At 45.2% G+C, this 14,392-nt stretch overlaps 1 protein-coding gene across 1 annotated transcript; it reads right to left on the reverse strand.

The window, feature by feature from the left end:
* Nucleotides 1-200: 200 nt before the first annotated feature.
* nrgna (neurogranin (protein kinase C substrate, RC3) a) lies at nt 201-2,016 on the reverse strand (the record flags this gene model as incomplete). Its single annotated transcript, XM_084436877.1, has 2 exons — nt 201-368; nt 1,984-2,016. The coding sequence occupies 2 exons, from the start codon at nt 2,014-2,016 to the stop codon at nt 201-203; spliced, it is 201 nt and encodes a 66-aa protein (XP_084293003.1).
* Between the last annotated feature and the right edge of the window lie 12,376 nt (nt 2,017-14,392).

Genomic DNA, 14,392 nt, shown 5'->3' on the forward strand with positions numbered 1-14,392 from the left:
GTATTCTTATTTTAACCATTAAATCCAGTATTTCACAGACTCGGTATGTAGTTGAGTGAGTGTAAATCTATACTGTATTACATCATCCCCTCGCTGGGCTCTGATTGGCTAAATCAGCGGTCCTGGTTGTTTGTCTGAAGTGTTTTATTCCCATCACTGGGCTCTGATTGGCTAAATCAGTCCTGGTTGTTGTCTGTGTTCTATTCTGATTGGAGCCTCACCTCCTCTCTGGGCTTGTCATCCTTCATTTTCTTGCGGGTCATGTGACCGCGGAAGCCGGCCTGGATTTTGGCGGCGGCCTTGTTGGCCTCGGGGTCGTCCAGGGGGATGTCCATGATGTCCTCCTCGTGAGGCCGGGGACACCTGACCTGGGGGGACACAACGGTGGAGATATATCACAGACCGATCATTCGTTGGTTCATATCCGTTCAAGTCCTTGTAGTACAGCTGATTTCCCAGAATCCCCGGGTGTCGGTTTGTTCGCTCCACACATGGATGTTGTCTTTCTGTACAAAACTGCATTGTTGAACACAGAACTCGTCAGGCAATCAAGCAACATGATATCTCTTTGGTGTCAGTTTGAAAACAGAGGTACATTGAAAACTACACCAAAAATACATTTACATTTGTGTGACTATTGAGGTTACAGTGTGAACAATAGGCTAAGGTTGCACATTAACTCATGGTCTCATGAGAAGCAGGGGATTGCCCAAAGTGGGCATCATATCATATCATGTAGGACCTGATGTCGATAAATACCCAGGTCCTGTTTGCTTTCATGTCAGTTCATAAACCACAAAACCGATTTAACATGGAAGCACATCCATTGCATAGATGTTTCATTATGATTAGTCCCCAAACAGCAGCATAAACTGGAATCATGATGTTGTTGAACCGGTAAACAGCCAGTCTCATAGAGGCATTGCCATGTCTAATGAATAGGATATATGGGATAATATAGCCCCTTGTGCTTTGTGAATAAAGTCTCCAGCCTCCTGTGTCGTGTCGTTGAGTCCTCCGTTGGGACAAAGTTTCCGTCAACACATGTATTTCCTACTAGCGTTCAGGGGGTTGAGTTTCAGGGGAACCGAGGAGAAGCTTCTGGAACACACCGCAGCTTCTGACTAAACAAGAAACACTTTAAAACACGTCATCACCTTCTCTGGGTCCTGAAAACACGGGGAAATAAGTGAGATCGTTTTTTTTAAGGTACCGTAAACATTCTCTGGACATTTCAGTTGGATATTTCTGGTAGGTTTGAATATGAGGTGGTGTCAGTCTACATGATGGACAGCCTCTTGTTGTTACCTAACAGATAAACAACGCTACACACTTCTGTGTGTCACACTTGGCCTCGTACGGTAGGTGTGAAGTGCCTGGAGGCATATGACATGGATGAATCAACTTAAACACAGATTTATTTTTTGTACTATTTAGATAATGCATTGATTCCTTTTTTTTTATTTATCTAGTAGAGCTATGATTCCTTTTGACATGGATGAATCAACTTAAACACTGATTTTTTTTGTACTATTTAGATAATGCATGGATTCCTTTTTTTTTTTCTTATCTAGTAGAGCTAGGATTCCTTTCTCCACCAGCTACAGTCGACAATTGAAATATGCAAAAATACCTGAGTCGAGATACACTTCAAATAATTGACTGAATCGTGTCTGATCGCAGCTCTTATTATGTGGGTTAAATGATTAGTGATGTAAAATGTAAATGGACATTGTACTTACACACACACGCACGCACATACACACACACACACGGGCACACAGACACACAAACCCATCTTTAAATTATACACAGATAATTGGCAGTTTCTAGGTTTCTGGTCCTCCCACAAACACAGCTTCAAGCCCACGCAGTTCAGCAGGGATGAGTTGTATAACACACCAACTGGTTCTGTCTGCCTGGGGAACGCAAGCATCATCTGCTCCTATAGATCCACTTCCCTGGGTCCGGTTCTGCTCATACTGGGTCCACTTCCCTGGGTCTGGTTCTGCTCATACTGGGTCCAGTACTGCTGGGTCCACTTCCCTGGGTCTAGTTCTGCTCCTATAGCTCCACTTCCCTGGGTCCGGTTCTGCTCTTACTGGGTCCACTTCCCTGGGTCTGGTTCTGCTGGGTCCACTTCCCTGGGTCTGGTTCTGCTGGGTCCACTTCCCTGGGTCCGGTTCTGCTCTTACTAGGTCCACTTCCCTGGGTCTGGTTCTGCTGGGTCCACTTCCCTGGGTCTGGTTCTGCTCCTACTGGGTCCACTTCCCTGGGTCTGGTTCTGCTGGGTCCACTTCCCTGGGTCTGGTTCTGCTGGGTCCACTTCCCTGGGTCCGTTCCTGCTGGGTCCACCTCCCTGGGTCCGGTTCTGCTGGGTCCACTTCCCTGGGTCTGGTTCTGCTGGGTCCACTTCCCTGGGTCCGGTCCTGCTGGGTCCACTTCCCTGGGTCCGGTTCTGCTGGGTCCACCTCCCTGGGTCCGGTTCTGCTGGGTCCACTTCCCTGGGTCCGGTCCTGCTGGGTCCACCTCCCTGGGTCCGGTTCTGCTGGGTCCACTTCCCTGGGTCTGGTTCTGCTGGGTCCACCTCCCTGGGTCCGGTTCTGCTGGGTCCACTTCCCTGGGTCTGGTTCTGCTGGGTCCACTTCCCTGGGTCTGGTTCTGCTGGGTCCACCTCCCTGGGTCCGGTTCTGCTGGGTCCACCTCCCTGGGTCCAGTAGGCTACTGCTCATACTGGTCTCAATCCTTTCATTCTCAAGCAAATTCTGCCAAATTTCAGCTGGAAAAAACTACCTGCGTATATTATTAGAATACGTCTATACACATGCCAAAGGTCATTAGGTCATCAATATATTTGATCTTGGAATCAGTCCAAAGCAACACCAACTCAATCAGTGTACACATCACAGTACAAGTCAGCATCTATAGGTTTTTCCATCCTGAATTAGGCATCAAAATAACTGGGAAAAAGAAATAAACATCTTCAAATAGATACATATACTGTACATATTTATGTAAGATATTGACAAGTGTAGCATGTACAGTTTATATTATGGTTCTCCAACTATGTTATTTATTAAATCCACTGGTACAGGTGCCATATTTGTATCACCCACCGAACACCTGTGTTATTAGTGCAAAAAACATCTTTCACAAACATTGAACACTATGAGATTTTATTATTATTATTATTATTAATATTATTACAATTTGCCTATATAAGGCTTTATTTAACAGCCTAAACGTAAAACAATTAGTTGAGCTACTTACTTTACGACATTCCATTGCAATTCCCAAAGCAAAATCTTTGAAATTACAGTATTTATTTCACTCTACAGACTTTCTTCTGTCCTTTTCCTTCTCCGTGCGTTCCCTCTTTCTTTCTTTCTTTCTTTTTCTTTCTTTCTTTCTTTCTTTCTTTCTTTCTTTCTTTCTTTCTTTCTTTCTTTCTTTCTTTCTTTCTCTTTCTTTCTTTCTCCCTCCGTCTCTCTTTCTCTCTCTCCCCCTCTCTCTCTCTCTCTCGTCACGCCGTCTGAACAGTGAAGCAGCTCAACTCTCTCTCTCTCTCTCCCCCTCTCTCTCTCTCTCTCTCTCTCTCTCGTCTGAACAGTGAAGCAGCTCAACTCTCTCTCTCTCTCTCTCCCCCTCTCTCTCTCTCTCTCTCTCTCTCTCTCTCTCTCTCCTCCCGTCCGTTTCCCGCAGGCGCGCGAGCTCTGACGGTCGCTGCTGTATCGGGGCCCTTGAAAACGGGACGTCACTCCTGTTCTGTTGCATGATACATGTAGAAATCACGGACACAACAAAGTAGGCTACAGAAAACTGCAGGTCTGCTGCAACTCTCAGTTCTTTTAAATCAAGACTAAAGACTTTTCTTTTCGACGCTGCTTTTTATTAAATCAATGATTATTCATTCATACACTGCACTGTAACTTTTATTCCTGTATTTTATTTTTTCCAGCATTTTGTTTTAAATGTCCCTTTTTTGCATTTCGTTTTTTTATATGGCCTTTTATGTGTTGCACTTGGGGTTAGGGTTAGACATGTCTTTTCATGTCTCATGTAAAGCACTTTGAATTGCCTTGTTGCTGAAATGTGCTCTACAAATAAACTTGCCTTGCCTTGCCTTACTTATCTCACAGACTCACATCTGAAATCATTATAGTTATAGACTAAGCTACTTCATGTCAAAGAGCTAAATTGTAATATCAAAGGTGGCAAAACGTCCCATCAATATTGCTGTTGTTGAGATTAATCATGAAAGCATCAGCCAGAACAGGACAGTTAGGGCAGATTCATAGTCGACGCAAACTACATAAGCGCAATCTTCGCAAGGCCACGCAAGATCTCGTTGCGTCCTTGCGTGTGTCATGCTGAAATTTGTCACTTGACGCAAGCAATAGTGCAATACCTTGACAAAACAAAACACAGAACGCAAGCTCTCGAGTCATGTTGGAGCTTGCGTTCACAACGTAGCTTGCGTTGTTTACTTCGACTATGAATCAGGCCTTACTGTGTCTGACTTAAAACGGTATCTCTTGTGTTTATTAAATGACGAACACATTCTCCCTCTAACGTCTCTGTAGTAGTGGTAGATACAGGATGAATAGATCAGTGTTTCTCATCCAGGGTCCCTGCTCCAAAATTGAATGGGTTCTAAGTTGGACCATGCTACACCCTTCCACTGAGTTTTGTGAAAATTGGTCCAGTAGTTTTTGCGTAATCCTGCTAACAAACAAACAAACAAACAAACACATGCACCTCGCAAACACGCCAATGAAAACATTACCTCTCCCCCTGCGCTGTCGCTGGGGTGGAGGTAAAAACAATATACAAAGTATAGTGCGGTCAGTGTATAAAGTGAGTGTATAAAGTTAAAGGACAATGCTTGTTTTTGACAACCTGGACCTTATTTACGGCATATTATAAGACGTTTGACTCACCGAGATCACTTTGGTGTAATTCGGAGGCCTATAGAAGAAATTTAAAATCCAGCGCGAGCCAAGTATATCCATGTAATGGCGGCGGACGGGGCACTGAGAATGCAGCTTCTAAAAAATCTAATCGCTAGTTGTGCTTCCATAGAGCGTAGGCCTGTTTTGGTTTTTCACATGCCTCTGTAATATGATCTTTACAAACGTCTTTAGAAACGAAATAGCTTCCCCACTTGCTCCAGCACGCATGCGCACAGCGCGCAAGCGTTGCTCCAACAGGCCTACGCTTTATGGAAGCACAACTAGCGATTCATAAAGACAGATTGATGAAAACAACCGTTTCGCGACAGAAAATAGATTTTTTAGAAGCTGCATTCTCAGTGCCCCGTCCGCCGCCATTACATGGATATACTTAGCTCGTGCTGGATTTCTTCTACAGGCCTCCGAATTACACCAAAGTTCTCTCGGTGAGTGAAATGTCTTATAATATGCCGTAAATAAGGTCCAGGTTGTCAAAAACGAGCATTGTCCTTTAACGTGTATGTGAATGTGTGTGTGTGTGTGTGTGTGTGTGTGTGTGTGTGTGTGTGTGTGTGTGTGTGTGTGTGGCATGAGTGTGGTGCGTCCTACGTACAGTCATGCACGATCGAGAGCATCCTGACTGGGAATATCACCACCTGGTACGGGAACAGCAGCTCTCAGGATCACAAGGCCCTTCAGAGGGTGGTCCGGTCAGCTGAGCGTACCTTGAGGGGGGGCACTCCCCTACCTCAAGGACATCTACACCAGAAGAGGCAAGACCAAGACCCAACAGGATCCTGAGAGACCCCAGCCACCCAGGAAACGGACTGTTCTCTCTGCTACGGTCAGGGAAGAGATACCGCACACACAGGGCGACACAGAGAGACCCAGGAAGAGCACAGAGAGACCATCCGGCTTCTGAATGACTCTATCTAATGTATACAGTGCCACTTTATATCTAGTGGGTCAGAATATCTAGTGTATATTACAGGAGAGGAGAGCTTGGTGCATGGCGGAGGGGGAAAGAGGATCGGATATTGTTAACTTTCTTGTCAAAGATGTTGGCGAAATCATCAGGGAGAAGGGAGGAGTTGGAAGTAGGAGATGGGGGTTGGAGTAGTGACGAGAAGGTTTCAAAGGAACTCACCAAGGGGGCCTGGTGGGCGCTTTGTAAATTTGTAAATTGTACAGTAGTTATCTGTAATGAGCAGCAACATTTCACTGTGACTATACACTGTGTGACGAAATAAAGAATCTGATCTGATCTCCTGAAAGGAAAGAAAATGTGTTAAATAAACAGTAGATCATACCATCTTATCTTTTTATTTTTTACATTGTTGTTTTCATGGCGTAGCCTATTTTTTGTCCTACAGAAAGTTCAAATCACTCAAAGTTCTTTTTATATAGCTATTTTAATCACTGATATTTTTATTTACTACTAACTTTCGAATAGATGCTTACATTTTAGATAATAACCAACAATAGCCAATATGCCAGCTCATGATCAATCTAACCCAGAAAAGTCCACTCCCCTTACACATTCAACAACTGTTCACTGATGACAATGTGTATTGTGGGTGGGTGTTTGGGGGGGGGGCAGGTTCACTTCACCCCTGGGTAAAGATAAGCACTTTAATGAACACAGGGAGGGTTTTCAGTAGCAAGCGTACACATCTCATGAAGTGCATTAAAACAGAAGTGACAGGACCATCCAAATATAGAATCTCCCCTGAGATTGAGACAAGCAGGCTCACTTTGTAGTGCTCGCACATGCCGAGAAATGCTTCTAGATGAGCAAGAGTCACAAGTTAAAAGGAGAGCTCTTCAACATTACAACAACATTATGCCATTATTCCAGATATAAATGTGTAAGGGGACCTAAAAGCTGAAATGTGTGAAAAATGTCTGAGAAACAGTATTTCTCTGCCTCTGGAGTTGCAATACTCACTAATTTGACCCAATTAAGCAACTTTTGTTAATTCTTATGATGAAGAATTAACAGAAGTGTCCATGTCATACACAACCTGACATACACACTCAACCACACAAGTGAAATCTAGATCAGCATTTGTAGGACATTAAATCACAATCAGCCTATTGAAGTTCCCATGAGGTTTTCTAGCATAGACAGTCTAAAATAGTGTGGGACAAAAAATCCATTATCTTGGTGTCTCGATGTTTGAAAGGTGCAAGAGGGAAGTACCAATAAAATGTGTAGTTTAATCAAAGTCACTCATAATTATCCAGGCAAGATAACTATAATCTCTGTTTCACAACAGCAGATTGCATGTCATCATTTAACCAATAGCGCCCCCTTCTGGATAGAATCATCACTGCAGGAAGAAGTAGGCTACACAACGTTGAGAAATGACTGATCCAATTCGGAGTCTCACATGGACACGAAAGAACATCAACATCAACCCGTCTAATTGTAAGCTGAGCTACCGTGAATATAGGCCTACCCAAGTGACCTAAACTTTGTTTAATACATATGATCATATTCAATTTGCACACTGTGTGTGCATCACTCACCTTCAAACTAACTGCGCCAGTAGTTCATCACTGGCTGTACTGACATAGACGTTCATTAAAGTTCACATAGCCTATTTTCAGCGTCTATGATTAGTTTTAAATTGCTGGTATTTCGAAATGGCAAAAACAGGCCAGTCAAATCTGAACTGAGAAATGGAACTACACTGTTTCTGGTTTGATTCTAAAGACGTCTAATTCTGACCAATGCTGCCCCCAGCTGGATACAGACCATCATTGCACATGCCAAATTCTAGACCAAATTCTCAAACCTCTTCACAGAACATTAAGTATATAGAAGACAAATCGTGACAAAATATGTTTTAAAAGTTTTGTCAAATCTTTTTTCAAACAAGAAGATTCTTGTTATTCAAAAGGGAGTGACAATATTAGAACCCGGGGCTGATCTGCATATGGGACAGATGTGACAAACACAGCAGCCTTGAAACTCCTCTCATAATTATAAGGACCAGGTTCCTGGTTGGTAGCCAGTCTGGGGTTGAGGTTTGGGTTGGTAGCCAGTCTGGGGTTGAGGTTAAGGTTGGTAGCCAGTTTGGGTTGAGGTTTGGGTTGGTAGCCAGTCTTGGGTTGAGGTTTGGTTGGGTAGCCAGTCTGGGGTTGAGGTTTGGTTGGGTAGCCAGTTTGGGTTGAGGTTTGGGTTGGTAGCCAGTCTTGGGTTGAGGTTTGGTTGGGTAGCCAGTCTGGGGTTGCGGTTTGGGTTGGTAGCCAGTCTTGGGTAGGGGTTTGGGTTGGTAGCCAGTCTTGGGTTGAGGTTTGGATTGGTAGCCAGTCTTGGGTTGAGGTTTGGTTGGGTAGCCAGTCTTGGGTTGAGGTTTGGGTTGGTAGCCAGTCTTGGGTTGAGGTTTGGTTGGGTAGCCAGTCTTGGGTTGAGGTTTGGGTTGGTAGCCAGTCTTGGGTTGAGGTTTGGTTGGGTAGCCAGTCTTGGGTTGAGGTTTGGGTTGGTAGCCAGTCTTGGGTTGAGGTTTGGGTTGGTAGCCAGTCTTGGGTTGAGGTTTGGTTGGGTAGCCAGTCTTGGGTTGAGGTTTGGTTGGTAGCCAGTCTTGGGTTGAGGTTTGGTTGTGGCCACTTCCTAGCTTTGGCTGCTAAAGGAAGGATTGCCAAAAACTGTCATACTATAACAGCTTGTGAACTATGCAGAACCAGCAGTCTTTTTATACTTTGTATGCAAATGTCTAACCTCAGTTTGATTGACAGTTTGTAATTGGGTGGGATTTCAACTATTCCATTTAAAATTACAATCTGCATCATCCTCATTCTTTTCCAATGGGAACAGCCCAACACTGATATGCTAATACATCTCAGGCATCAAATGTTTTTTTTAATGAAGTGTAAAACTCGTGTGAATATGAGTGTAGCCTACTGTACATGGCAGGGCTGGGCTCAATTCCTTATATGTATTTCTTTCTTTCATTCTTTCTTTCTTTCTTTCTTTCTTTCTTTCTTTCTTTCTTTCTTTCTTTCTGAAATTCTACATTTATAGAATTTAAATCAAACCCTATAAAGCATCACTACATGAGAATCAACCCAAACCCATATTACACCCAAAATACCTATGAACCTTACCTTGACTGTGGTTGATTCCGTAAGCTGTTTTTTCTAGGCACCATGGTTAGATGGCGGATAGTAATTTCTCAAAACATCATCAAAACACAGAAGCACCACATACATCTCATGCTTATACCAGGCATTCATTTCCACAAATAAACAAGGAACGAGGGCAAAAGCCGCAAATCGTCACGTCTCGTGGCAAAAGAAGTGTCTGATCTCTGGAAGGCCTCAACTCTTAGCAGTGGTAACATCTCTGGTGAATTCACACCGGAGGAGTTCGCTGCTGCCCTCCAGCATGTAAAGCCAGGGAAAACTCCGGGACCTGGTTCCATCTGCCCAGAACTTATACTCCATGCACGCCTGCCTTGAAGTCCTGGTTAAGAGCGTTCCTCTCTTCCTGCTTGCAACAACTCAAGATCCCCAAAATCTGGAGAAGAGCCCTAGTTGTCGCGATCCCTAAGCCGAATAAGCCCGAAGGGGACCCCAAGAGTTACCGTCCCATCTCTCTATTATGTATCCCCTTCAAGATCCTCGAGCGTCTCATCTACGCCCCCGTCGAACCAATCATCGACCCGCTGCTCCCACAGGAACAGGCCGGGTTCCGACGTGGTAGATTGACCGTAGATCAAGTCACTTTGATGACTCAAAACATCGAGGACAGCTTTTCGGCTAAAAAGAAGGCCGGAGCCATCTTTATAGACCTGACAGCTGCCTACGACACCGTATGGCACCCAGCCTCACCTGCAAGCTGCTCCACCTGCTGCCGGACAGGCACATGGTCAGCATGATCGTGGAGCTTGTCCCAAACCGCAGCTTCACCCTCACCACCAGCAGCGGACAGCGAAGCAGGTTGTGATGCATTAAGAACGGCGTCCCCCAGGGATCTGTCCAGGCCCCCCTCCTTTATAACATCTACACCTACGACCTGCCGAACACAGTCTCCAGGAAGTACGCCTACGCAGACGACCTTGCGCTGGTGTACTCAGCTGGAGACTGGCAGGCCGTGGAGGAGACCCTGAGCCAGGACATGCATCCCCTCCTGGGATGGACTTACCCAGACCGGCGGGGGTGAGGCTTAACCGCCTCCGGACCGGCGTCGGACGCTTACGCTCATAGATGCACAGATGGGGCTTGGCATCCTGTGCGGCGTGCGAGTGTGGCGCTGAGGAACAAACTGCAGACCACGTCATCCAGGACTGTCCGGTATATCGGACACCCAACGGAATGCGTGACCTGACTGTCGTGGATGAAGAAATGGTGTCGTGGCTTCTGGAGGTGTGCCCGGATATATAGCCCGGGTGACCCCCTCACCCAGGCTCGGGGTGGTAAAAAGATAGCCCCTCGGCCCCGAGCCTGGGGGAAGAGGACATACCAACTCACCCAAACGACGAAGAAGAACAAGGAATCATCCTCCTTACCACCCCCTGTACTGTTCCCACAGACTTGTGCACACTAGGGCCTAGAGTTAATTATTATTATTTTATTTTTTTTAATTATAGGCCCCAAGGGGGGGGTCTTTATTCCGCCACACAGTGACACACACATTACATATTGTGACACGGCACACAAACAGGCAACTTTCGGGGGGCCGCCGTTGGAAACTGTTCCCTGTATTTCTCCCATCCCAAGCTGTCCTCCTCCAGGGGCCAGGAGCAGTGGACAGCCATCGTTCATGGCGCCGAGGACCAAATCCAAGTGCTCAGTCCAAATTCTGGTCAGGGACCGGACTGAAGAGCATCTGTTCTTCTGCATGTTTTGGGTGTAGCGTTGGATGGAGAACTACTCTAGGGCCTAGAGCAGGATGAAGAACTAATCACAGTGTGACTATAATGCTCCAGGCTGGTCTTTGTCACAAGATGCCACCCAGAGAAACATACAGCCAGTATTCCCATGTACAGTAATGTGTACAGTAGTAGTAGTAGTAGTAGAAGTAGTAGTGGTAGTAGTAGTGGTAGTAGTAGTAGTAGTAGTAGTAGTAGTAGTATTAGTAGTAGTAGTAGTAGTAGTAGTAGTAGTAGTAGTAGTGTAGTAGTAGTGGTAGTAGTAGTAGAAGTAGTAGCAGTAGTAGTAGTAGTAGTTGTAGTAGTAGTAGTAGTAGTAGTGGTAGGAGTAGTAGTAATAGTAGTAGTAGTAGTAGCAGTAGTAGTAGTAGTAGTAGTGGTAGTAGTAGTAGTAATAGTAGTAGTAGTAGTAGTAGTAGTACTAGTAGTAGTAGTAGTAGTAGTAGTAGTAGTAGTAGTAATAGTAGTAGTAGTAGTACTAGTAGTAGTAGTAGTAGTAGTAGTAGTAGTAGTAGTAGCAGTAGTAGTAGTAGTAGTAGTAGTAGTAGTAGTAGTAGTAGTAGTAGTAATAGTAGTAGCAGTAGTAGTAGTAGTAGTAGTAGTAGTAGTAGTAGTAGTAGTAGTAGCAGTAGTAGTAGTAGTAGTAGTAGACGACGACATCTCTCACCATCCAAGAGAAAGATGTGAACTGTCTGTTCAAGAGACAGAACCCACGGAAACAGCCAACTAGAGACATGTCATGTTCCAGCCTGCTTCAAGACCTCCACCATCATCCCCATCCCCAAGAAAAGAAGGATCATTGGCCTCGATATCTACAGACCTCTGTGGTAATGAAAGTTTCTGAGCACCTTGTTGAGCAACTCAAGTGGGAGCTGAACATCAGCTCCCTCACCAAAGAAGCCCAGCAAAGGATGTACTTCCTGAGGAAGCTGAGGAAATTCAACATGCTAAAGACAATGATGGTTCTCTTCTACACCTCCATCATGGAGTCCATCCTCTCCTCCTCCATCACCATCTGGTTCTCCGCTGCTACAGACAGAGACAAGGGCAGACTGCAGCGCATCATCTGCTCTGCTGAGAGGGTGACCGGCTGTAGACTGCCCTCCCTACAGAACCTGCACGCCTCCAGGACCCTAAAACGGACCCGAAAGATCGTGGCCGACCCCTCCCATCCCGGTCACGGTCTCTTTGACCCACTCCCCTCGGGACCGGGTCCACACGCCACAAAAACAGCTTCTTCCCCACGGCCATCAGACTCATTAACAAGGCTTGTGTCCCCCCACAACACCCCCCGCCCCTCCCACCACTGACTCTATACCCCTTGTAACATTTGCACCACTTGCACACGACCTCTGATTGTACCACATCTTACAATGGCACACACATTGTATATATAAACTAGAAATGGTGCTCAGAGAGCACAGACCTCCGCCTCTGAATGCATTCTGTGGCTCTGTGCGCGCCGAAATTGAATGGGTTCTAAATGTGCCCATGCTACACCCCTCCACCAAGTTTCATGAAAATCAGTCTGGTAGTTTTAGTGTAAACCTGATCTAAAAAATGAATGGAGGTGGATGGCGGGCTGCATTTGGACGGCTCATAGACCCGCCCCCAAGATTCGGATCTGCTCCAAAATTGAATGAGCTATAAGTTGGCTCATGCTACATCCCTCCAACGAATTTCATAAAAATCGGTCTGGTAGTTTTTGCGTTATCCGGGTCCCAAAAAATTAATGGCGGTGGACCCACCCTGTAACCCTGAATCTGCTCCAAAATTTAGTGGGTTCTAGGTTGACTCATACTGCACCAGTCAACCGAGTTTCATGAAAATCAGAGTAATAGTTTTTGCCTAATCCTGCTAACAGACTACGGACATAGCAGTAGGTACTTTATTGATTGATTGACATTGCACCATGACGGCAACAAAGGACAACAAATGAGCACAATCCAGACTAAATACAAATGTACATGCAAAATAGACAGAAATGCAAATGTCAAAGACAGATTGATATTTGATAAGTGACTTGGCACGGTCAGCTGTCATGGACTGCCCACCTGCGTCCGGCCCACCCAGCTCTTCCTCCAGGCCCTGTGCTTCATCGTCCTGGCTGGCGACCTGGGTGCAATAGTGCACCTCCACATCTGCAATAGTGCACCTCCACATCTGCAATAGTGCACCTCCACATCTGCAGTAGTGCACCTCCACATCTGCAGTAGTGCACCTCCACATCTGCAATAGTGCACCTCCACATCTGTAGTAGTGCACCTCCACATCTGCAATAGTGCACCTCCACATCTGCAATAGTGCACCTCCACATCTGCAGTAGTGCACCTCCACATCTGCAGTAGTGCATCTCCACATCTGCAGTAGTGCACCTCCACATCTGCAGTAGTGCACCTCCACATCTGCCCAGTCTGACAGCCACTGGCCTCTCCCTGTTGCTCTGTGGACAAACTCACAAACAAGGCCCAGAAACGCAGGAATGCACAGCGATACACAGCGAAGAACATCCCAAATCAGACAGAAGGGACTCATCAACAGGTTGGTTACTCAGGACGAGAGACAGATTATTACCTAAAATGTATGTAGGCTGATGAGATTGTGTTCAATATGGGACTAAAGTCACGTGAATGTAGTCTACAGTCCGCCATCCGTCTTGATATGGGCTGGACATGGACTGTATTTCACCAAAGCACTGAGACAAGTTTACCCTCACACCTGAAGTAGGTAAAGGACTAGTGGACTAATGGCTGTAACTCAGGAGGTAGAGCGGGTTGTCCAATGATCGTAGGGTCGGCGGTTCGAATCCCGGCTCATCTTGTCCATACGTCGAAGTGTCCTTGTGCAAGACACTGAACCCCAAATTGCTCCCAATGAGCAGGCTACCACCTTGCATGGCAGCTACCACCATTGGTGTGTGACTGTGTGTGTCAATGGGTGAATGAGAGGCCATTGTAAAGCACTTTGGATAAAATATCTATATATCCATGTACCATTTACTGGTGCTAAGTCAATTAAAGTTGACTAGCTGTTTTGAGATGAAAGATATTGGAATACGTTGTACGCAAGTCTTAAATAAGCTGTGGCTGCAATGAGAGTATTCAATGAGAGTATTCAATGAGAGTATTCAATGAACGTGAATCTAAAGGCAACATAATGAAGGATAATGAATGTAAAGAGTTAATTTGCAGAGATGTAAGAGATTGAGAACAGTATACTATAGCTATAGCTGTATGTATATAAGATAACCTAACTGAACTTTGACCCTGAACTCAGTTGACGCTGAAAAATAGGTCTATTTGAATTTCAGTCAGTGGGTGGGATTATTCTCAATGGCAAATGACTTCTCTGTGACCAAGATGTCAGCATCTCAATCTATGTTATAACATATTAATTGTGTTTAGGCTGTATTTACAACAAAGACATCCTTTTTAATTGAGGCTATCTTTATTTTATTTATATTCCTTCCTCGTCCACCTGGTGATGGCCTCCTCATGTCCTGCACATTATGTGGACATTATATTAATCTTTCTGTCGGAGCTATAGCCAACTGTAATGTTC

The sequence above is a fragment of the Borostomias antarcticus genome (genome assembly GCF_949987555.1).
Source record: "Borostomias antarcticus genome assembly, chromosome: 1".
NCBI classification, from domain to species: Eukaryota; Metazoa; Chordata; class Actinopteri; order Stomiiformes; family Stomiidae; genus Borostomias; species Borostomias antarcticus.